At 39.7% G+C, this 26,498-nt stretch overlaps 1 protein-coding gene across 1 annotated transcript in view; it reads right to left on the bottom strand.

Moving 5' to 3' along the window:
- The window catches only part of SERGEF (secretion regulating guanine nucleotide exchange factor), a 149,803-nt gene that overhangs the window by 98,808 nt on the left and 24,497 nt on the right, over window positions 1–26,498 (bottom strand). Inside the window, 1 exon segment of the mRNA XM_039382425.1 lies at window positions 18,342–18,502. Coding sequence (XP_039238359.1) covers window positions 18,342–18,502 — 161 coding nt within the window.

Here is a 26,498-nt window from a genome sequence, read left to right as displayed (position 1 = left end):
TAAGAACAAAGAGGAGAGGACAGCTAATTTTAGTGCTTCTGGGCTAAAACAAAATAACAACAAAGAACTACTGAACCATGAAGCAGTTTTTTCCAAGCTGCTATTTCAGTTACAGTCTTCCTTTCCCCAAGCCAGTGCTGGAAATAAGATGCCAGCTTCTACTCTATCAGAGTAATACAAGCACCTTATTTTATCCTGAGGGGCACATTGAGAGCTTTGTACTGCTTGCATAATGATTCTGTACATTTTGCTGCACCCAAAATGTGTATTATAGCTGACAGGAAAAAACAGCATGATTTCTTTAGTTCCCTTCTCTCTCATTTGTTGTCCCTGGTAAGAAGCATCACTTCTGTAAAGTGATCTTGATTTGAGTTTTGCCCAGTACATTTGAACAAATAACCTGAAAACTCATCCCTCTGACAACTTATTATTACAGCACTAGACTAAAGCTTCATAATTCTGAATTTCAAACATGTGGAAAGAGTTTTGAGGAGAAAAACAAGATCTTAGGATCACAGGATTATTCAAGTTCAAAAGGACCTCAGGAGGTTCCTATCCAATTTCCTGCTCCCAGCCAAATCAGCCATGAGATCTGACCACATTGCGTGGGCTTTATCCAGATGAGTCTTTCTCCATTCCATAAGGCTCAAATGGTACAGATTCCCCAGGCAGCCTGTTCAACTGCTTGATTGTCCTCATGGTGCAAAAGGTTTTCCTTACTTTAAGTCCAAACCTCACAGTTTTATTTCTGTCCTTTGCTTCTCCATCTTCATCTTCTCGCTGAGCCTCCTTGTAGGTACTGGCAGGCTGCTACTATGTGCCATTGAAACTTTCTCTTCTCCATGCTGAATAAGCCTACTAAGATTTTAATCACAAGATTTTCATCTATAAATTTCAGTTAACAGTAAACAAGGTATAGAGACAGTTACGCCCCCAACAATAAACCCAAACTTTCAGGTCTTAAAACAAATTGGTGATCTTCAAAGAAACTGTAATCACCTCACATGACTGGATTTTTGAACTCTGATCTTTCTGAGGTTTTCTCTGCAAGTATTTACTCAGAATAACCCATTTTACATTTCTAGCATCATCAGTACTATTCAAGAGCTGAGAAAGTATCCTACAATTTAAGGACGAATGGGTTGGTTTCAGTCATTGTTTCAAAATAAAGCAAATTGAGAATAGAGGACGAACAGAGAGGTTTCTCTCCCAAGTGGCAAATGACTAATAAATTTGGGCAACCAAACAGAAAGCTAGAACAGAAAATGCTATGCTGCCTTCATACACAGCAGCTACAGCAGTGTTAAAATATACTGGGTTAGGTCCATAATATTGCTGTTAAAGTTCGCTCTTCTCTAAGGAGTTATGTGCTATTACTTTGCAAACCTTCACAAGAATAAATTATGCTTTCCAAGCATTAAAGACACATTAACATGACATAGGTCATGGAAAATTCAAAATTCAAATACTTACTGAATCCAATAGATCAGAAACTAAATCAGTATTAGAACAAAGAAGAGGGTTACATTAACTAAATAAAGCTCTCTGAAATAATTAAGTGATTTTTCAGCCACTATGATAACACATATTCCAATGGCTTAGATAGTCATCTAGACACAATTTCACTTTTAGTCATTTACTGGAACTCATAACCCTCTGGCCCAATTCCAGTAGATTCCTCAAATCCAATACAAAAAAATTCCAAGTTAGCCTGAGCAGCCACTAAAAACCTACACCATGCCACATGAACTACAAGCTGCTACAAGACAGATGCAGCCATACACCAGCACATTTTAAAACTGTCTCCACTTTTCAGTGCTCTTCAATTACGTTAAAAAAAAAAGACTTGACAACTAACATTTACTTCTCTCACCATTTCACTGACTACGTTATTAGCCAATTCATTCACTTGTCTCCCTAAGAGACAAAGTCAGTATGCTTATTCTTGCTCATAAATAAATGCTTAATTTCTTAAAAAATTTCAATGGAGCTAAAATCTGTTACACTTAATCATCTCCAGCTTTACCTTACTTCTCAAATCAATAGGCCTAATTAAGCACTCTCTGCATAGCTGAATGTAAAACTGAATGTTTGTTAAATGACAACCAAAACATTGTTGTCCAAAAACATTTTAGAAACCCAGTTGAAGCTACAACAGTATTGTGAAGCTAGATTAAAAACGAGATTTTTTTTATAGACATGAGGCTGCAATCTTGTTACTTATTAAAACCTGAAGTTTAACATTTTCAGGATTTTTTAAAAACGAGCTTTCAATTTTTTTAAAACTCACCACAATTACCACAAGACTTTCAAGAAAAGCTTAACACACTCAGTTTCTCACACATGATCACTCTTATCACTACCTTAAATGAATCATAGATATACCTTTTATATCATCAGTTTTAATGGTAGCCACCAGACACTGGGTGATCTTATGGCTTTATAACATGGTGGACAACTCCACTGCATACTGCAGAGCTCCACTGACTTGACTGCACCTCTCTACATCAACATTGGACTTGAACCAGAAATTCCTGATGCATTTCAGGTCTCCTGTCAAGAGTACAATCGAGCTGTGTTGTCTGCAAACATATATTAATGGATTCTATACAGGAGATTTACTATGACAAGTTATACTATACATAGGAATGCTTCCTGGTTTTCACCCCTGCCTTTTATTCTCCTCTGTCCATCAGAGGCCTAAGCACTCTATTTAACCATGTGGGTTTTACCCCTCTTTCTTTTGCAGTTGTTTTCTTAAGATAAGCTATGAATTATGCTGCTGTTCCAAGCCAGCTCAGCTGCAAAGGTTGTTTGAGAACCCTGCCCACTGGGACATGACTCCAAGCAGAAGGCAGGTACATAATGCTTTCTGGTTTCAGCATGGCAATGAGAAGAGCAGCAGTACAAACAGTACTTTGCAACTTCTAGATGGGAAGATGCAGTTGGGCTTACTGCACACTCTGCTAACTAAATGATTTTATAGTCATTTAAAACCACTGGTGCATTCCTTCCGCGCTCCCAGGATGATGCAGTTTGCCCTGTTATGATTGGCATTGTGCTGTTCTTCAAGTCTTCACACATTTCCATCTAGTAATGGCAGGTTTGAAGTGTCTCACAAAGACAAAAAGATAGGATTTGGGGATTTTTCTACATGTAGTACTTCTTATGCTTTAAGAGGTGCAGAATGCAACTACTGACCACTAAGTCTTTTATTCATTTCAGCAACTCTGGTGGCAGAATGTGCCAAGGGGAGAATGAGGAAAATTTACATTGCCAGAGGAAGAAAAACATTATTTAAAGATAAGGCAGGCCACTTCTAAAACTCAGCTGAAAAGTTTTACTCTGATCCAAGGGAAACAAAGTGCTACTGCAGCTCACCTCGAGGTACTGCCCTCAGCTGAAAAAAAAAATGAGTAAGTAGCCATATCTTCAGGTTTCTACAGTATAGAAGCTCCTACTTTCCAAAAGCAGAAGGATGTATATTATACAGATAAAAAGTGCCCTTAAAATAGCGACTGGCAGGCCTGAATACCCAAAAGGTCCAAATTCACTGGAGACCTTGAAGACTTTCAAATGCCAAGGACACCTGCTTACAGCTGCTTGAACTTTGGAGAAAGTCTTTAAGAAACAATGCACTGAAGTAGCCAGAAGTTTATGGCCAAACGTGCATTATAAAAAGAGGTAAAAAAGTTGTCTCTGCAGGCCATCTCTCACAGCTGCAGGTCCAGCACTGTGACAAATGTGAGTAGTGTGACAGGCTTGTTTAGGTGTGCAGCTCTGGCTTCCCAGCAGGCACACCAGACGGCTCTCAGTAGGTCTACACAGCAACAACTCTCTTGGGCAAGAGAAAGAAACAGAGGAAAAAACACAGCAGCAAAATACCTCTGGAGGAAGCTTAAGCTAAGGCTTGTGTAATGATTATGGTCCTGCATGAGAGATCTTTGTTAAATAAATTACAAGTGCAAGCAAATTACCTCAACTGTTGGGAGGTGCAACTTCGACAAATGTAACGACCATGGGCTTTCTAATACCAGTTCCTTAAAATCAATCTCCTTCAACTATAACTAGGTATTTGTAAACTATATGTAACAACACAACACTTGCATTTTTACTCCTTCTGACATCTCTGTCTTACTATGAATTTAATTAAAAATTACTAAGTAAATGACAACAAAATACCCTCAACTGAAGAGCAAAACTAGAATTCATAGATTCATTTTTGCTAGCTCAAACATAAAACTAATTTAGCATCACCGTTCCAAGTGTTTTAATGTTTTTGATCCCTTTTCTCCCTGAATATCAGCCAACACACAGCACTGAATACCAGAGAAAATAAGAAAGTTAAATGGAATCCAAGTATGAGTGCTATTTGGCATATTAAGCATTTTTCTCACTAAATGTATAAGCATACAATACAAAGGCATCTCAATTAATCACATTTATCTTACATGAATAAAACCATTTTGGATTTTGGTCCTGATTCCTCAAACTACAAAAATAGAGTGCTTAGCCCCATAATTACAAAAGAAGAGAAAGCAAAATGTTTCTCTTTCAGCCACAGGGGAGTCAATGAGAAAGTACATGCAGTCTCACTGAATGGGAAGAGATGCTTCTGAACATGTCACCTGTCGCCAAAAAGATAATCAACAGCAGTATAATTTGAAATCCCTGCAGTAACACGGGTTATCTAACAGAAGTTGCCAGTAAATAAAGCATAAGGGGAAGAGTACAGTCAAAAAAATAAGCTAAAAGAGTAACCTGGAACATATATTTAATTTCAGCAGTAGAACATCAGTAGTCCCTCACATACTTAGCATGGCTAAATTTGAAGTCCTCAGATAAAATGACGTTATTAGAATTCTCTCTGGCATGTCATGCTGAGCACGAACTCAACATAAGCAAATAAATACTCCTTCTCACTGGCTTTCTGCCAGTCTGACTGCAAACAGAGGCCTCACACAAAAAAACCAGTCATCCCTGAAGACCCTGAACACTGTCAGTGCACTCCTAACTTACTGGGCCACAAGACATTGTAGATGTCTCCATGTACCATGCAGAAAAGCAAAACAGGATACTGCTCTGTCCTCATTTGTTTGAAAGATGGGGATTGGGCACATTATCTCTCAAACATGAAAGACATTAAAACCACATCAAATCCTATTTCACATTTCTGAACAGCTTGTCAGCTAAGTTAAAACATTTGTATCTTAAGATTATTAAATGCCATCACCATAATTCACAAATACCATCTTAATCTTTCTAAATAAAAAGACATGAGCATTTTGATTTTCATGCCTTCCAAGCAGTCTGCCTTTCAAACTTGCTGTGGCAAGGAAAACCAGAGACAGCAAATTAATCCTGTAAGACTTAATGCAAACTGCTGAACCAAGAGAGCCTTCTATTACTCTGTTCCAAGCATTTTTCATTCTCTGAAGTTGCAAATCTCAATATTATGTTTTCTTTAGGAGATTTAGGTCTAACATGTAAAGTGAACAAAAAAAATTCCGGAGAAAGTTGGACCATGTAAATGCATTCCTACAAGTCTCTACACTTTTCTTAGCCTCAATTCTGTGTGACAGAGGTCCCAGATACAAATACCGAGTAGAATCAGCAGTATTAAAGAGGAAGAAGTCATAGAAATATGCAGTAAAACTTAAAAAGTGACTGTCAAAAGATTTCCATTTTCTCATTTATTTAAGGTTACTTATACAGTAACCATGAAATAATATTTTGCATTTTTTCAAAAGAGAATAAACAAATCACAACAGGTGCCATGAAACAGCAAAAGAGAAGATTATGAATTTTTGTTTTCTGAAGACTGATAACATCCCCTCCCACCACAACCTGTGACTTGCATTCCCAGTGAAAACATCAGACTCACTGTGAAGCAAAAAAAAAAAAAAAATCAATCTCTGTGTTCTAAAGAAACTGGTATACAGTTTCAAAGTAATCCTTTCAAACATGGCAAATTTAAATCTTCAAGAGACAAGCTGACACCTACAAGCTCAAGATAAGATCATTAGTAATAAAACTTATGCTCTCAAGTACCCATATTTCCAACACTGATAAGAATTGTTTTAATAAATTGTTTTTCTCCTTGTCCGACAATCCATTCAAGAAGATGGAAAAAAAGGGTAGGATCAAATAGAGGCTTTGGACTTGAATCAGTTCCTCATACAAGTGCTCAAGATGGACCACTAAAGGTGAAAAGATTGCCTTTTGCCAAGATGTTGAGAAAGAGATTTGCCTAACAAATCTACAGCAGAATCCCTTATAGATACTTGTACACTGTATTAAGCAAGGTGGTATAAGAGCAACCAGTGGCACAGTGCATGAAATGTGCATTTGACCAAGCTGCCAGCAGCCAACATGGGAAGTTCCTGTAATGCTCTCCACACATCAATTCCAGAACACTTCCAGCACTTCTACCCCACAGGCCCCACAGCACCTTCACTAGCTATGACTGTATGCTAAACTGCAAATTGGACTAGACTTCTAAGATGCTTTTTCAGAGCTTTAATATATAACAACCACAAAGAATCAAGATGATACCTCTGTTCTCCAGAAAACAACAAATTCATTACACTGGTATTTCTCATCCTCTGAGTTTTCAAGGTGCTCTGATAGCATGAAAGCATTACAAAGCGTTGCTCACCAATCTGAGGTGTTGAACTTACCACCACAGGTACAACAGCTGAGCCCAAAAGTATTGTTTTCCCACCAAGAAAAGGCTAATAGCAGGACTTAAAAGCTGCCATAATGCCACAAACATTGCTTGAGTTCAGGAGGCTTGTATGCATCCAGGTGAAAAATTTCACAGCAGCCTACAAAGCATCCAAAGGAGGGCAACGAGGATGGTGAAGAGCCTTGAGGGGAAGCCATATGAGGAGTCACTTGGTCTGTTCAGCCTGGAGAAGAGGAGACTGAGGGGAGACCTCATCACAGTTTACAAGTTTCTCACGAGAGGAAGAGGAGGGACAGACACTGATCTCTTCTCTGTGGTGACCAGTGACAGGACCCGAGGGAATGGCCTGAAGTTGTGTCAGGGGAGGTTTAGTTTGGATATTAGGAAAAGGTTCTTCACCCAGAGGGTGGTTGGGTATTGGAACAGGGTCCCCAAGAAAGCAGTCACAGCACCAAGCCTGACAGAGTTCAAGAAGCGTTTGGATGATACTCTCAGGCACACAGTGTGACTCTTGGGGATGGTCCTGTGCAGGGCCAGGAGTTGGACTTGATGATCCTTGTGGGTCCCTTCCAACTTGGCATATTCTGTGATCTAATCCACTGCACAAAGTGGGAAGACTTCAGTGACACATGCTAGAGAAGAGCCATCTCCCTACATGGTTTTCGTGGCAAGGAAGAAATACATTTAAGCCAAGAATTTTAGATATCCACATAATTAAAAACATTTTAATGCTTTTTATCTCACTTCCTGTCCTTATTTTCTCACAAAATTCCGAAAAAAATCTTGTAACTGTACTCCCAAAAGTCACAAAGATTTTTTTTTTAATAATTGTAAACCAATTATTGTTTAAATTTTATACAGAGCTATTTACTCCAAAAGTAGGTGCCCCTTTCTCATTTTAACTGCATTACCACAGCAAGTAATGAAACTTTAAAAAAATCAGAATGCCTTTATCTCTTCTTTGTAGTGGTTAAATACTAAAAAGGGAGCAGTAGCAGATCAAGAAGTCAAAGAAAATAAAAATCAATTCACTGTTTTCTATTTCTGGAATTTATTTTTGTGCGTTTAAGTCACAAATCCTTTCCCAAAAGTACTGACGAAAAAGGATTTTCTTCCATCCAGACATGAAACAAAAAACCAAAAACCTCACACCACAAAACCATGAGAAATCAAACTAGGGACCCAAACAGAGAAGGCATGAGAAGGGAATAAGAATCAAGAAGAAAAAATCTTATCCTATGATTGCATTTGTATGGAGAATGAAGAACTTACAAACACAAACTACATCATCTTGGCATATACAAAAGCAATAAAGGAATTGCACAGTTATATACACCTGCAATGTACCTTGTCATAGCAATTAATCACGTCAGACACCAAAATATCATCAACTGTATTAAAGTGGTTGAGATCTCTTAGACATTGTTAAATGGCTTTCATTCCTTTGCCCCAGTAATCTCTTGTGAGGTTCAGCAGAGCCTGGCTTCTTTTTTTTCTTTTTTTAATTTTTATTTTTCTTGCTTTAGAAATAAACCAATGACTCAGATTTCCAAGGCTTTGAATGGGTTCACACTTTCAAAATCAACTAACAGTGGAGGCTGCAGGAAAACTCTGGCAAATTAAATAAAGCTGGATAGAAGGGATTTCCACCAAAGCAACTACCATTAAGAAATCTGGCTATTTAATACTTGTTAATTTAACACTTAAGAGCACAACATTATGCCAAACAATGTTGTGGAGAAACAAACAATTCCTAAGAACTCCTTACTGCATCCTGATGCACTTGTTACCAAGGAAGGGATTGAGGGATTGTTTACATTAGCTTTACACCTGGGGAAGAAAGAATGAGGAAAACGGAAGCTAAATTTACAAAGTATAGAAGGTGGTGTTTTTGAAACCATGCCTCTAAGGAACTGTCAAATTTTTTCTGACAATGAAATACAAAAATTTCTTTATAAGGTTTTTATTTGCTTTCTCTATGATAAAAAAAACTGCAAGGCATCAACGAGAGCATAGCTTTTTGCAATCTTTGCTGGCATCTGGCAATCTCTGCTGGTAAAATGCAGTGAATTTATAGAGACCTCAGCAATCAACTGCCAGAAGACTAAGAATAAACCCTTAGGCAGGTTTTAAAACAGGAGATAGTTTAGCATTTTTGTTCTCACAGGATTAGATACACCACTTTTACTTTTTCTTCCCCTTCCCCCTCCTCCTTTCACAAACAAGTTCTGTTGGTGGATTGCCGGTGCAAAGGCACGGGCTATAGTAGACCACGTAAAAAACACAGAGTTCAGAAGTAGCTTCTGCTTTTGACAAATTCAGCTTTAATTAGAGGAAGTCAACCAACAGGCAAAGGAGATGAGCCACTAGGTGGGAGGACACACAGGTATCTGTCACTTAGCAGGCAACCCAGTAAAACAGTCTTGGAAACTCGTTGTGTGCCACAGCATAGCAATAACTTCAGCATCACAGCAGAAACACAAGTTTCTCTTTTCTGAATCTTCCACTAAACAGTAGCTCTACAACAACTTACAACATAAGCACAAAGGCCAGAAAGATTGGCAGGGCCCACAGCTTAAATGACTCATAAAGATAAGTGAAAGCTGGAAACATCAGACAAATGAAAACAAACACCATCACTAGCATAAAAGTACAAAGCATAAGCCAGGTTCAAACTAAATCCAGAATCCCTAAAGCAGGGAGAAGCAGTCTGTGTGCTGGCACTGCCTCGGTGACAAATGGCTGCACAGTGACAAATGAGTTTGAAAGGACCAATGTCACAATGCAATAAACAGGCAGAGCTGGCACCACTAAGATTTCTCCCATCACATTCACCTACCACTAAGATCTCTCCAATCTCATTCACCTGTAGTACACTACCCAGTAGTCCAGTATATTCTCTACCTTCTTAATGCATCCTACCTATTAAGGGGTAACTTCTCAGAAGTAACACTTTTCTTAAGAAAAGGAGACAGAAAAACAATGAACAACTAACCAAGTCACTTCTACTAATACAAAGAAGAAAACTATTAAAGAGAGCGTTCCATCAAATTCCTATGAGGGTAACTTAAATGATATATTTCTCCTTGACTATTTTTCCCTAAGATTCCACTGTTATAGAACTTGCCAATAAAATTCATCAACATATAAGTAGCATTCACACCAGAAGTTTCTTGACCTAAAGTTCTGGGGTCAGCCAGGTAAAAAACAATTACTCCAACCTGAAAGCACTGTTTTGGCACTATTTTCCCATCCATAAAAGGAGGTATGGATGAGATTTCTTTGCAGAGAACGTTGTAAATTGTTAGCTTTGTTCCAGTTCACTACAGTTTCTTATTGATTTTCTCTCGTTTTAGCCTGCATTGATTTGTTAATCCCTTCTCTGTAACAGTTCTAATGACAAACTGAAAATGAAAAACTGCATGCTTTAGGGCCTTTTCCACCAACCCCTTGTTTCAAACCATATTTTCACTTGGATTTGGAACATGTCCATGCACATCCCCTGGGTTAGATTTGATTCACCTTAAACTAGGTTGGGTGCATTTTACATTGAAACCTTTCTGTTTAGGCTCCTCATGGATAAACAAGGCAAGCAAAATCATTTCAGTGAGGCAGAACTGGATTTCTGCACTAACAGTCGTCACCTTCCAAGGTTGCTGCTTGCAAAGACTTTGTCTTAAAACCAAGCACATTTTTTTAAAGTAATTTTGCGGCACTGCCCACGGTTAATTAGCAGGCATTAACCGCATCGTGGCATGTGAATGGCACTACTGAACATTTGTGGCATTTGTTGGTGTGAAGAAATCCTTCAGAGGAGCAATGACCTGGATCACAGGTTATCTCTCAGCTCAAAGTTGTGCACTGTTACTAGAACAATCTATGCAGAGAGATGGGACCCAGTCAGTATTTTTAAATTATGGAACATTCTATGAGCATATGGAGATCAGAGAGTTACAACAAGGCAACTTAGATTAGTCATTTTGCTGCTAACAGGCTCATTAAATACAACTGCCAATTTGGTCTCATTGTTAGGGCCTCACAACTGACAGCTGATGCATGTCTGCACAAGCCATGGCTACCGCTGCAAATAGTTTTAGTCTCTTTTCATTTCCCTGATACTTTCAGAGATCTCCAAGTGAGGTATTCATTTGGAATTCTAACTGCAACACACCATCAAATGGAAATTAATTTACGAATTATGAAGATTAAGGCTTGCCCACACTCACATTTGTAACACCTGTCATCACATGCTGGGTGGGTCTCCACCTCCTGACTTCATCCCATGTTAGTCCTGTCCTACACCACCCCATCTGTCAGCAAATCAACCTTTCCTGGTCTCCCATACAAAGCAGCATTACCTCTGGCTGCTACTTCAGTGCTACAGTACAACCCTAGCAGAGCAATTTTGGTCATTTTAAACCAACCCTCATATGCAAAAGTGATAATTTGAAAACTTCTACTTTGTACTCACACAGCACACACTCTCTGGCACACAAAAGGCAGTGCAGGAATTCTCCCTAGCCATTCACTTGGTGTGACTTTGATTTCCTGCCTCCCTTTCTGCAATTCCAGCTGCAGAGAAATTGGTATGGATGACAGAAAGCACCTGCTGGGAACCAGTATCATCTCCTCTTTGTTTTCCAAAATGTACAGACCCAGAGTTGGTGAACTAGGCTTTCCTTATAACACGCAGCTATTCTTAACTTCCAGAAATGACTTTGCTATGAATGTTAAATGTCTCTCTACCCAGGCCATAAGATATTCTTTACAAACCACAGCCATGTCTTAATGGGATAAGAAAAGCACAGAATAAGTGGGATGGCTATCTAGCCAAAAACTTGCATTTGGATTTCAGCAGTTTGGTACTGCTCTCAATTTCCTGCTAGAGGGAACCAACTGACCCAAGAAATAAATCCCATTTCCTCATTTCCTGTGACATAACTGTAAACTCTCAATGTTCTTGCAGCATTGCCAAGATTAGTGTTACTCTCCTACACAGGGCATGCAGAGCACACAAACACACCTAATCAAACACGGACTCACTGTATTTTGTATGCAGACTGTAGTTTCAATCTTTTGATACATCCTGTTTGGTTTTTTCCCTCCTAATAATAATTTCAACAATTTGGTCTCTTTTTTTCATCCTTAATTGCAATTTGTCATTTGCACAGTGAGTTGTACTCAGAACTAACTTCTCTATAACCTTTATTTTCCTTTATTGTCACTTAAAATGAATTGATAAGACAAGAATTCAATACAAGAATATTAAAGGGACCATCCCTATGTTACAATTTTCATCATTGCATCTCCAAAACAGCATAACAAAATCAATCAAGGAAAATTCAACAATGCCATTTCTCAAAGGACATGGACCAAGACCAACTTGTAAAAGACACCAATTTATGACTATTAAAAAAAAAAAATCGAATAAACAAACAAAAAAAACTCACCACAATACACAAAAACATACTACTTGCTTATCAAGTGAGAAACTCCACATCACTTCAACTTTTTTGCCTCCTTCCCTACCACCCAAAGCGGTTTTTTTTAAGGGGCTTATTGGATCAGTTACTACACATATATTCTCAAGCTCCGACCAGTAAAATCTGGTTTAGGAAAGCTCAACTTGTTGTTTCTCTCCCACAAAAATATAAACCTCTTGTTTTGAACATTCAAAATAAAGAAATTTACAGCAGCCAGTCAAACAACTAAATATTCAAAAGCCACACACAGAGCACAGAGATGATATGTAATACTATCAGACTATTTCTTTTAATACCCTTTAAAGTCTCAACTACAGCTTCACTTACAAAAAGGCCTCTAACAATTTTCCCCGTGAAGCCAAAAAATTACAAAAACAGTTTCAGGGTTTTTTTAAACAAAAAGTTCCATCAATATCATTGTGACTACATGTTAAGGTAATAACTATGCTTATTTGTTAACCTATCAGTTATATAATAAACAATTAATTGCCATCATAGCAGATAGATTAGATTTGTTTTGTAGGCAGCTGCTTAATATTTTGCAACATGAATGGGGAAAAGGAAAAACCAAGAACATACTAAAACCAAAGCTACCTCTCAAATACAAACAAAAATGACATCCTACTGCAACTCCACTGAGAAGAACAGCAGTAAACTTTGACTGCAGAGGGCCATGAGAATGTGGGTATTCATGATGCCATTCTCTGAAAAAAAGGAACCATACAGTGGATCCAAAGCAATCTGTATAGCACGGGATGAACACACACTGAGACGAACATACACATTGGAACTATGGATCACAGTAGGATCAGGATAAACACAGTAGGCATGGGTTGCCACAAGTTTATCAATTATTTTCATTCCCTGACACAACCAGTGCCTACATCCACCATCAAGATTCAAGTTGAGTGACGGTTATTTTTCAATTTCAGAGATCCCTCCTCAGAAACCTGTGATTTAACACAGCTTGCTTTAAGTAGAAAAGGATATGATAAAAACACGGCTCCATGTGAAGCCATGCACATCCAAAATAACTGCAGCCCTTCCTTCCATCCAGCTTAGCAAGAAACATTCAGCACTGCAGAGACTTTTCACTTCTTTATTGCTGCAGCAAATGTTTGCTGCAATGTGAATGACACGCTGAACATACCACAAACAGTAGAACGACAGCTATTACAGCCAAAAATATCAAACAGACTGGAAAAGCATTTGGACAAGGAGGAAACATTAAACCAGGTCTTTGTAGCATCTGCTAAATAGAGAGACTCATCATATTTCGGGCCGTTTGTATTTAATTGTCCTTTCATCTGAAGAGCAGTGGATGTGAATGCGCATCAGGCGGCAGATGAGTCAGATGTTCTGAAGAGGTCCAATCAAGGACGCCCCGCAACACAAGAGCACTGCATGCATAATGTCTCACACAGCCTCTTCTCAGTGCCTTGGCCCATGGTGGATATGCACCAAAGCACTGAGAAGAAAATAGTAAATAGACCTGCAGTCACAACATGCAAAAACTTTAAACACATTTAACACCAGGAACCTCCACACACTCTTAAAACTGCCAAAAAAACCATACTCAGATTAGTGGATAATTAGCTAAAACTCAGGCTTTTGTTCTTCTTTTGTTTCAGAATAAAGAAAAAAGTGCTCATATTTTTCAAGGTCGGTGTTTTCAAATGAGTTTCTCAGATGAAGTCAAACTCACAATGGAATAGGTCACTGACAATACTTCAAAAATCAGGTTTTGAAGCGGCAGACACAGACACTATAACAATTTCGGTTCAAAGAAAGGAGAATCCCTGGTCTTTGGTGAAGAAAATAGGTAAGCCATGGGCACAGAGACAAGGAGCAACACAGGAGGTTAAATTTCCTGCACTGTCCTTGAGGTAAACTAGTGCGTCTTTCATCCTGTCCTCTAATCCTTAGATTAGTTTCTCCACTTTGGCTTTAACAATATTAACTGAAGTGCAGAAGCAATCAGCAGACCAGAGCTTTGCCAAAAATTCAGTTGAATCATTAGAAGTGATTTATAAAAACAGACCATGGATAAAAATCTTTAGTTGTAATCCTCAACTGTTAAACTGTCTCTCCGCATTAAACACAAAAATTGGAATTGCTGATTCAAGGTAAGCATGAAAAAGAACTAATTTCTCTATATACGTCATTTAATTCAGCTCTCAAATCAAACCCTGTCTCCATATGACAAGAAATGGAAAAAGGGATAACTTTTGTGTTAACAAAAACCAGCTCACTCTACATAGTCTACATACTGCAATTTAATGCATTTTCAAGTATAAATTCTTGCTTTGGCACTATTTTGTAATCTTGAAGTGAAACAATTTAGGCTCTTACTATCTGTTTTTTTAATTTTCTCATCAACACAGCTCCTCCTAGGGTAAAAATTATGCTCTTAAATCATCTTCATGCTGTTATCTCTGCAAAGAATGATGTCTGCTCCAGAACACTGCCATCGCTAATCACTCAAATCAGGTCTCTCACAGGTCTGTAAGGAGGAACAGTGCTGAGGGCAGCAGAATAAAGATGAGATTGTTGTTTCTCTTTCTTTTCAAGGAATGTACCTGAACGCATCCTTCACTTTCATGGATCACTCGTCCTGCCAAGCTCAAGTTCCCCTGTGCAAAAGCTACAACTACCTTAGCTTTGTATTGTTCGAGAAATGACAGAACTACGTTCTTGAGACACTGCACAATGCACAGATGAAAAACAGTGTGAAACAGTTGTCTACGGATAACTAATGACAAAAAGTAGGGACACCCATATCAAAATGAGTAAGAAAGCTGTCTGAGACCCAGTGGAGTCAACAATGACTAAACAAATTATTCATTAGTGCAGCATCATGGGCTCTGAAGCTCCAGTTCACCTCTGAGAGTGCACACATCCACAGAACACTGATGATGGGAAAGAGAAGAGGCCAACTCTTCTAACCAGTCTCGCCATGGGAGACTACCAGGAGGCAGAGATGCAGTACCGACAGTGCAGCTGAAGCTGTCAACCTGTACTTTTGTACCCTGTGAATTTTGACAGCCAGCTACCCCACAGGGAAATGCACACCTTTCGACTGGTTGTCTGCCCAGATGGAACCTGCACATTGCCTGACAATAGGTCAATTGCCATATCACAGAATCATAGAATGGGTAAGATCAGGGGACCACAGCAGGTCATCTAGTCCAACCTCCCTGCCCAAGCAGAGTCATCCTTGAGCACATTGCACAGGACTGTGTCAAGCAGCTTCTGGAATATCTCCAGTGAGGGAGACTCCACAACCTCTCTGGCCAATCTGTTCCAGTGCACAGTTATCTGCACAGCAAAGAAGTTCTTCCTCATATTCAGGTGAAACTTCCTGTGCATCGGTTTTTGCCTGTTGCCTCTTGTCCTATTGCTTGGCACCACTGAGCAGAGCCTGGCTCCATCCTCCTGACATTCTCCCTTCAGATACTTACAGACATCAATAAGGTCCCCTCTCAGACGTCTCTTCTTGAGAACAGGTCCAGTTCCCCCCCTCTCCTTGTAAGAGAGATGCTCCAGTCCCCTCACCATCTTTGTCACCCTCCACTGGACCCACTCCAGGAGCTCCATGTCTCTCTTGTCCTGAGGAGCCCAGAATTGGTCAAAGTACTCCAGATGCAGCCTCACTAGGCCTCAGTACAGGGGTAGGATCACCTCCCTTGATCCGCTGGCAATGCTCTTCCTAATGAAACTCATACGCTGCCTCTCAGACTCTAAAAGGACAAGAAAATGGTTTGCATGCAGTCTAAGTTGCATGTGATGTCAGACTACAGCAAACAACTTGAGTCAGGTTTTCTTTCTGATCATCTTTATGCTTGAGGATAAATTATTCTGTAATCAAATTAGCCACATGAAAAGAAAACCTCCAAAGCCACTCAAGGATGTTATAAGGTAAAGAAATATTCATTATATGCTTATACAGTCTGAGCTAAAGCTGTAGCATTATTATTTATAGGTTGGAGAAAGGCCATTGGCTAAACCATTACAAAGACCTTCGCAGAATGGTTTGAGATGGAAGTGACCTTTAAAGGTCATACAGTCCAAACCTCCTACAATAAGCAGGGACATCTTCAACTAGATCAGGCTGCTCAGGGCCCTATCCAATCTGACCTTGAATGTTTCCAGGGATGGGGCATCCTCCACCTCCCCGGAGTAACCTCTTTCACCACCCTCAACATAAAAAATTTTTTCCTTTTATCTACCCTCTTTTAGTTTAAAACTATTATCCCTTGTCCTGTGGCTACAGGCCCTACTAAAAAGTCTGTCCCCATCTTTCTTAAAAGCCCCCTTTAGGTATGGAAGATGCTATAAGGTCACCCCAGAGCCTTCTCTTCTCCAGGACGAATCACCCCAACTCTCACAGCCTGTCTTCATAAGAGAGGTGCTCCAGCTGTTTGATCATCTCTGTGACCCTCCTCTGGACTCATTCCAGTAGGTCCACCTCTTTCTTATGCTGAGGGTCCCAGAGCTGGATGCAGCACTCCAGATGGGGTCTCACAAGAGCCGAGCAGAGGGGCAGAATCACCTCCCTTGACCTGCTGGCCACACTGCTTGTGATGCAGCCCAAGATGCTGTTGGCTTTCTGGGCTGAAAGTGCATATGGCCGGTGACTGCCAAGCTTCTCATCCACCGACATCCCCAAGTCCATCTCCTCAGGGCTGCTCTCAATCCATGCTCCACCCAGCCTGTGCTTGCGCTTGGATTGCCCCAAACCACGTGCAGGACCTTGCACTTGGCCTTGTTGAACTTCATGAGGTTCACATGGGCCCACTTCTCCAGGCTGTCAAGGTCCCTCTGACGGTATCCCTTCCTTGCAGCATGTTGGCCACACCATACATGGTATTGTTGGCAAGCTTGCTGAGAGGGCACTTGATCATACTGTCCCTGTCACCGGCAAACAGTGCTGGTCCCAATACCAACCTCTAGGGAACACCATTCCTCACTGGTCTCCAGTCTGACATCAAGCCATTGACATCACTTCTTTGACTGTAAAGATCCAGCCAATTCCTTATCTACTAAGTGGTCCATCAAATCCATGTCTCTCCAGTTTATACACAGAATGTTGAGTGAGACAGTGTCAAATGCTTTGCACAAGTCCAGGCAGATGATGTCTGGATATTGGCTTATCCAATTCCTCTGCCAGTTCCGTCAGGACCCACAGATGTATCACACCAGATCCCATGGACTTGTGCACTGTCAGGTTCCTTAAACGGTCTCGAACCTGGTCTTCTCCTATAGCAGGCAATGCTTCATTTTCCCTATCCCTGCCTTCGCCTTTGGCAACTTGGGACTGTGTGGCTGGAGCACTTTTTGGTTGGTTTTAATTCTTCAGCCTTTTTGAGAACAAGGCTGTTCTTCTGAAGCTTTACAGGTTTTCTTTAACCCATTGCTAAAGTTTAGTGCCCTAGATAACTATATACTCTTTGAGAGTGACACCTGGACAGATCAGTAATCCGATATTAAGCCAACAAGGCTGCACTTTGAACAAAGTCCATCTTCTATCACCTGTTTTCCCATCTCTGCTTTCCTGACGGTCTCCCCTTCTGCACTTACCCTACACCTCAAACTGTAGATTTATCAAGCATCATAACAGATTAAGAGTAAGCATACTGGGCAGAAGACCTGGATCAGCCATGAACCACATGTCTCAATCACACCACAACTTTTTGTTCCTACCCACACAGTACTGGGAATTTCCACTCTTCTAAGCTGCAGTAAAACCCAGCAGAACTGTTTATATGGCTGTGCAAGCCTCTCCCCTGGCTCAGAGGGACCACCATTTGTGATTTGTAGGGTGCTGCTTTTTGGAGTTACAGACAAAAGTAGGGCTGCAACAGGACAGAGTCCCACCTCATCTGTTAGGCTGTGTTGCAGGTGCAACTGTCTCCTGCACACACTGATATTAGAGAACTTGGCATCTTTTGCTACTGGTAATTCTGATTCCACCAAGGAAAAAATCAGTTTCTGAATGCAAAATCCTTTTAAAATATTTGAAATAATTGAATCATATTAACTTCTGAGCTTACAGGAAGAGCAACAAGGGCTTGTGCTGCAGCATTTGAAAAGGTTCTATTAGGAAATTGTTCTGATTATTTTAATGCACCAAAAAGAAAGGTGGGGGGAATGATAATTTTCTTCTTTACCTGAGATGCTCCATTTAGGCAAGGCACTGAAACAGGGATGTTACACAACAGCTCCAAGCATTGTTCAGATGCTGTGCACAACTCCTGCCCGTCGGGAACCACTGCATGCCTTCCAAGTTGCCCATAGTCCGCTCTGCCCCAGGTGAATACCTTGCCAGTTTCTAAACAGAAAACACATTGCAAGATTACTTATTCACTAAGTTTCTGGAACATGTGGATACCAATTCAAAACTAGAACTTCTTAATGCATTTTACCTACAGCTTCAAAAGCCTACTGAAAACTTATTTCTGGGAGCAGAAGAAAAAAAACATTAATTACTAGCTCAAGATATTATGATATACTTCTATTAACTTGTTTTCTATCAGAATAACATCTGTATGGTGGCCTGGGCTATAAATAAAACCATGTCAGTAAAGCTGCATAACCTGGATATTGTGAATACAGTATATACACTTTGGTTATACAGAGGACATATTTTAGGTTAACAGAAGCACACACAAAACAGTTTATTCTGATACATAAAAGACATTTCTTTTCTATTCCCAGTCCTTGCCATAGGGACATCCATTGCATGACCTGTATTTAATACAGTTGATGTCTTCCTGATAGAACTTACCTTCTGTCACTACTATTGTTAGCAGAGTAACAGCCCTCAGGACAGCAGCTGGTTAGTTAGAACATCACCACAACTGTCATTAAACACTGGAAAAGCACTGGTTTGTTTTCACAGGAATCACATGCTGACCAAGGAAACATAACTTCAAATGAAATCAGCAGTATATGGCTCACCTTTCTCTCCACATATTATACCACTGCTGCAGAACTGACACCAAAATGCCATTCTCCAGTATGGATAACATCCTTAAAGCAACGCTTTTAGCTTTGGTTCCCAGAATTGAGAAAAAAAAAATCATACTAAGTGACAGCTTTATTTTCTTAATGAAGTAACTAGATCTCTGCAGGTAAGTCATAAAAAGCTGTCCCTCCTGGGCTTCCAATTAAAAAAGTTATATACACACAGCATAAGTTAAAGTTCTCAACTTGGTTTTAATGAGAAGCAGCAACCCACATTCCAGCCCAGACAGAAACCTGCGATGACCCTGAGTTATGTACACACTTCAGCAAAGCCTCAAACTGCTCTCCAGAGTTGAACTCCAGTCATCAAGTTTATCAGTCAAATTACATGGATTTGGGGAAAATACCATCCAGTCAAGCAAGTCTGCTTAAACACAGGCTCTTCTCCCTGTCAGTCAGTACATACATTCCCCACAGAGGGGATGGGCACAGGGGGTACTGGTCACCAAAGATGACAACTGAAGGGTTTCTAAACAGATGCCAGAACACAAATCTTCACAAATCTGAACAACTCCCTTTTCCTTTGGATGCTGTTAAACTCACTTGACAGGGACATAGATTGGCACTCCTGGTTTGGGGAGTTTAAGGTGATAATGTATTTTGTAAATAAACTGGAAACCTCAGTTTATATACACAACAAGTATACGCATTTTCCTTACAAATCTGCTAGCAGTGGTATTTCTTCACCAATCATCACAAGTTTTTCAGATGCATTCTCTGTGTTTCTCCTGAAATAATTAAGTGATAAAATTAGTTGTCCTTTTCTCTCAAGGGCAGAAGAAATTTCTTCCTTCACAGCTTCCTAGCAGTTCAGGGAAAAGCTGAAACCAGTCACATACTACTTTCAGTACAAGTGAGGTCTCTTAACACAGTAGCTACATTTTGTTAGGTTAAAGGATTAAAATAAGTTTCATTAAGAGAACTACTAATATACCTTACAGAGATAAGGAATACAGTTTGAGGTTTAAAAAACATGCTTGCTCCAAAGTTAGCATATTTACTTCGTAATTTATATAGATCCCTCCTAAAAACATCTGCAGTTGCAAAAACTGCAAAACTCCTACATCAGCATGTACACAGTAAATTTAAATGTAGACTAACCTTCAGGCTTTTACATCAGACCAGGTTGCTGCACCTATTTAGAACCCTCTTAGTGGACTGGGAAATGTTAGGCAGGCTGCTCTATTTTGCATCAACTACAGGAACTGAAACTGAGTTTTATGAAATCTAAAGCCAGAAAGAATTTCTGTAACATATAGTTAGATGACCAATATACCACAGGCTCTCAAGCCCTACCCAGACATGGCTGTATTGACCCCTAGGACCACAGTTGAATTAAAGCATTTCAGCTCTCAGAAGCCAAAAGTATCAAGTGCCATAGGCAAAAACATCACCTGCAAGGCCTCTGAAAAGGTCAGTAGTGTATTGATAATACAGACCCACATCCTCACAGACAGCCCATAACACTATCCTGTACACAGAGACAGTAAAAGTTTCTCTCAACTCTACTTTTTGGGGAAAAAAAATTCTTTCCCCAACCAAATCTAGTTCTCTGTCTGGACCCAAGAAGAACAACAAGAAACACCAGCCACTCGTATAAGGAAAATCATCCTTTGCATCATCACATCAGGGTACTGCTCCAGTGGAACTGAAGACTGTAGCATGTATGAAGGATTAAAACAGAAATAATGCTTAGCTATAATAAAACACCTTCCATCCACAGATTTTATTTTCTTTCACTGGACAAGCAAGCAAAGAATTACTTACACATGCAAAATCAAACAGAATTTTTAGGAGAATCTAAACAGCTTCTGATTACCAACAGAAATCATTGCAATTATCTTTTTCCTTTTTGCCACTATAAGGGAAAAAAGTTTCACGTGGTTGTTAGAAGGAAAAAATGGAGAACATCTATTAAAAAAAAATTAAAGCCAGATAAATTAATTTTTGCTTTTAGGACAAATTTCTTGAATGCCTAAAGATTAGGTAACAACCAGTTCCTTCTCAGTGCTCATCAATTCAGTTCTCACTTCTTATTGAGAGATATTCCTTCCCCAGATTTATTCCTGTTTAGTGAGCATTCCCCCTCCCATGCACAGTCTCCTGCTAATAGACAATTGTTTCCATTTTTCAGCCAAAAACATCTGCCTTGGGATCCTTTACAAAAAAAATAGAAGGAAGTACATAAATCTGTGTTTTCTGTGCAAGTAACAGAAGCCGATTTAGATGTGCCTTCTCTATGAAATACTGATTATACTTTCAGCAAACAAACAGAACAAAATAAAAAAACCAGTCTCAAGTGGAAATTTCAGGCTGAGGCAAACACCAATGCATGGAAAATTCCGCCAAAGGTTAAAGTCTTGTCAAAATCCTAAGCAAAAGAAAGCACTGAGCTATGACAGAAAGTGTTAAGCAATTGTAATGAGAGGTATTGCTACTGTGCTACTTATAATATAGATGGTATTTTAAAATGTTCTAAGAATATTTAAGAAAAAGACATTAGTCATACAGAGTATGGAGGCTGCAGGATGAATTACTTAAGAATGAAGGGTGATATAACAAGGACTGATGGTCTAATATTAGACTAGAACAGATTTTAATTAGAAGTCAAGAAAACATACACAATGATGAGTCAACTGGACAGAGTACATCAGCCATGGAAGTGGCTGAGGCATCAGAAAAAAAGGAAAAAAAAAAATCAAAAAAAGATATTTCATACCAGACTCTATACAATAAGAGGGCATACAAAAGGCAAGAGTTATTTCTACAACTTTTGTGAAAGAAAAAAGCATAGCACACAACGTTAGAAAGCTTTTCTGGTTCTTCTAAGATACTAACAAAGCTTCCTAAGACGTAGTTCTTGTCATGTTCTGAGCATGGAGGCTCCAATTCCAAAAGGCACTTCAACTCCTCTACTGTGAACATCCACATTGTCCCAGATGACTTTATTGCAACTGCTCATTTTTTCAGGAGCAAATGCTACATCAACTAAAGGCTAGAGCATTCCAAACACTATTTGGAATTAGGGAGTAATAGACATAATTCATGCATCCTGTGTCATTCCAGTGTACAGTCTGAACGAACCATACAGTACAGCAGTTCAGAAAGCTAAAAAAAGGACAGGGGGAGAAGATTTTTAAGAAAAACTTCCCGACAGTTCCCTAAGTAAACAGTACCTACAACAGTATTTTACATTGTTTGAGATTCTACGTGATCATACAGATCTAGTTTCCTTGTGCTCTTTGAACTGTAAACACAGCATTTTGCATCAGTGTACACACAGCACCAAATCATCCAAAACACACACTCGTGTCCCTCACAGAATACAAATGAAGGTACATACATATTCAAGTGCTCGAAGCACTACACTAGCAAACCACTACCAGAAGGGCCCTTCTCCATTTGCTTCACATCATCCTTCTGTCCAAAGCATAGACAGTTGAGAATGGCCTGAAAATTACAAGTTCGCAGCCTTCGGAGTATTGCAAATCCAGCAACATTGCATAAAGCACTTCTGGTTGCTTCCTGCCTGACCCTATAGCTTTTCCTGTGCTGTTTCACACTGCTGCTGAGGCTGTAGAGCATGTCATTTTTCCCTGTTAGCACTTTCTTAATCAATCTGCTGAGCTACATAAGTATTTGGAGAGAATTAGCAATAAGAAAATAAGTATCTTAGTTTTAAAAATAGGTTGGTTTCTCAGTAGAACACAACAGACAAACAGGCACATTAAAATTTACTTATTTTCACTAGATTAAGATTTATCTGTGTATCAATTTTCCTGTTTTAAGATAATATCACGATTGCATTAGTGTTATCTCCTTGAAGTCTCTATTTGGTATCCAGGCAAGCTTTGAACTATCTTTCATAAATACTAGATGAAAGAGTTCATGTAGGCTATCTCAATTCACAGTTGCTTTAACGATTACTTTTCAAATGAACTCTGGATATTCACACTGAATATTTAATTTCAGACTTGAAATATGAAGTTCTATATAAAATCCCTAATGCCTCCTTTCACATGAAAATTCACAGGGGCAGGCATTAAAAATTGACATTTAGAGGCTGCCTCTTGCCTCCTCCCTGCCCCACACAGAGCAACACTTCTCCCACATCTACAGATCTCTGCTGTCCTTCAGGAAAATCACTAATGTCCTTCAATCTTTCTGAGAAACTTCCCCATCTACCTAGAAACAGCCTTTGTGCAGTGCAACCTTACAGAAAAACATTAATCTATCCATCCTTAATTCCTTCTTGGCTGAAGACAGTTTTAATTCAGCAGTTGGAAACCAGGCATCACTACCATCCCTGCAGAATAACACCTGTACTTGTATATGGTTTCAGTACAAAGCAGGATTATACGTTCTGACAAGGGTTTAAATGGCCCTTGATCCTCTTACACAGGAGTTCAGTGTACCAGAGTTGTCCACATCTCTTCACACATCTTCGTTCTATGACCTCCTTACAAACTTCTGCAACTTTCTATGACCTCTGACCTCCTTCTGCAAGTTCATATAATAAGGGACATTCCTGAGTTTTTTCCATATTCATTCATAACAGCTATTAAAAATGTATCACTAAAACCCAAATCTATGCCTGGCATTGAGGTCATGCCTCATCAGGGAAGTTCAAACAAGGCAGCAAAAGCACTTCAGAGATGACAGCAACAGAAAACCAGAGATATTTCAATTGCCACTTCAAGCCTTCTGCAGTCAGAGGCTGCAATACACAGCTGGTTCAGAATAGTCCCCTGTCCTAGTTAGGACAGCTAAGATCAGTTCATCATGGTATGGGTGTAACCCAAAACTGTGTATTCTATAGCCTTCCATGCCATTTCCCAGAAACTGTTGTTAATAGACTATTCGCACCCTCTGCCCATAGAGCCTGACTCCTCAGGCTATAAACTAGGTGTTAAGAGGCCTGTGAGATAGGAGGATGCTCTTGTCCTCACACCCTTTGTGGAACTCCCTGCCCTGAGGGAAGTACTGAACATTCCTGCCTGAACTGGAGGGTATATAATCTTGGAGTTTTGGAACATTTTTAACCACTCTGTGGGATCCAGAGAAAGACTGCAACAGCTCTTCCCCCAGCATCTCACTGCAATCACCACTTTGACCAGACTGCAACAGCTCTCCCACCAGCAGGTTCTTCCCCTCTCCCTTTACTTTGGACTCAAGCGGGGCCCAAGGAACACCACTTTGTTCATGCCCCAGGGTACTGGGTTATACATTTGGGTTTTGTGGGTTAAGACCAATTGTTTGTTTGTATGATTGTACTTACTGTATTATTTTAGTAAATTGTTATTCTGACTTATAATCTCTCCTTTGAGTTGAGTTCATTTCCCCTGCTGGTTAACTCTTAAACCAGCACATCCCCAGAGCATCCACACAACATGCTGCAGTTCCCAAGGTTTTCCAAGCACCCTGTAAACAGGTTTAAACCTTCAGCAAAAGGCCACAGGTGTCACAGAAAGAGAACCAGTCCTCCTGCAATAGGTATGGATTTGTCAGTTAAAACTCCTATAATCTTCAAGTGGGCCAAAAATTTCTGCCATTCTGAGCCACAATCAGATGTCCCCAAATCTGGTGATCAATTTAACCACAGGCATGTGGGCAAGACAGGGGATTTCACACCACTTGACTCAGAGGCTCATCTGTGATCCAGCAAACAACTGGCTTCTCACTGTGATCCACTCCTCCTGCTAAGAAAAAAAAAAAAAAAGAAATAAAAGGAGAAATCATACAATCTCCCTTCAGAGACTCCTGGAGATATCAAGACTTTGAACATCCAAGGACTTGTATGAAATGTGATATAATGAAACATACTCAGCCAGGCAGGTAAAGCCACAAGGATGTGTGAGACTCACCAAGAGAAGACACCAAGACCGTGACATCCTTTCGACACAGACTAAAATATTCAAAGCACAGACTGAGAATTCCTTAGGCACCTTACATCAAGACAGCCTGAGAAACTTTGGATCCAAAGAATAGTTTTTCTCCCCATTAGGCCACCACCCTTCATCGTGCTTGAACTGTTTGTGACAGAGAAGGTAAACCAAGCCAAGGAATTGATCTGGATGAAAAACGGCCTTGGGAAATGGGAGCTTGGGCACAGCAAATATTGCTAAAGGCAGTGTATCAAGTCAATTTAATATTCCCTATGACAGACTAGAGATAACCTGCAGTTTCCATGACATGCTAAGTTTGTCATGCACTTTACCAACAGATCCACCTTTACCAGGACTGTGGACATCATGAAACATCTAAAGACCTTTGACCTCCATTCATTAAAAACCACGTATGCTCTTTCTTTTTTGCTTCCATAGTCAACACCAAGTTAAGTCTCAGGACAGGCAATGCCTGTTCAATAGGATTATTCACATAGTTAACAGAATGTTTCACTGCTCTGAAAGATTGAACAAAAATAACTTTTGAGTACGGCAAATTCCAAGACTCTCCAGATACCTTGGAAGTCCTGTCTCTGGGTTTGGGTTTCAGATGGGATAAATGCCATTCTTCTTTTAGAGGAGAGACTGGAAATATGAAGTACCATACAAAGCTCTGAATGAAGCAAAAGAAAAATTAAAATATAAGAATTCAAATGCTTGTGAACTTGTGTTCATACTGCTGATATCAAACAGACATATGATCTTGACTGAAAAAATGAAAATGGGGGGGAAAGTCATGAAGTCCATGCAATCATGAAATAAAGCTGGGAAAGGGGGCTGGGAGCAAGGGCAGAATTTAAAGCACCTATCAGACTTTGCACTCATCCTGCAAGATGAGAAAATTCCCTTCTCATTTCCCTCCACTCATGATTAGAGTCATGACTGCCTCACCAGCTGTGCCTCTGGCTCATTTTAAATTCAAACTACGATACATATCTCACTTTTAGACTTTTAATAGCAATGCCTTAAAATGCAGATTGCTGGCTAAATTTAGTTACATGATTAAAAACAAATCTAACTCATCTCTACCCAGCAAACAGAACGGCTGCATTCAAGGTTCAATAGAGGACTTAACTCTTCATCTAAAAACAAAGTCCTAACAAAAAGAAGGGGGAAAAAAATAAAAGCACAATTTGGTGATGCCTCCAAAAAAGCAGGATGCATAAAACATTAACCAGCTATGGAAAACTATCTGCAAATGCATCATAGTATACCATAGGGTTTTTGTTCTGTACTTCTGCAACTAAATTCTGCACTATGCTACTACAGCAGTATGAGTCATACACTTTTACTGACATTCTATATTTATATTTCCATGCCCTTCTGCACTGTTATATGCTTTCTTCCATACAGGCC

This window comes from Pipra filicauda, unplaced genomic scaffold, assembly GCF_003945595.2.
Source record: "Pipra filicauda isolate LSUMZ 115617 unplaced genomic scaffold, ASM394559v2 scaffold26_size5592650_pilon, whole genome shotgun sequence".
Lineage (NCBI taxonomy): Eukaryota > Metazoa > Chordata > Aves > Passeriformes > Pipridae > Pipra > Pipra filicauda.
This window is presented reverse-complemented; position numbering and strand designations above follow the sequence as displayed.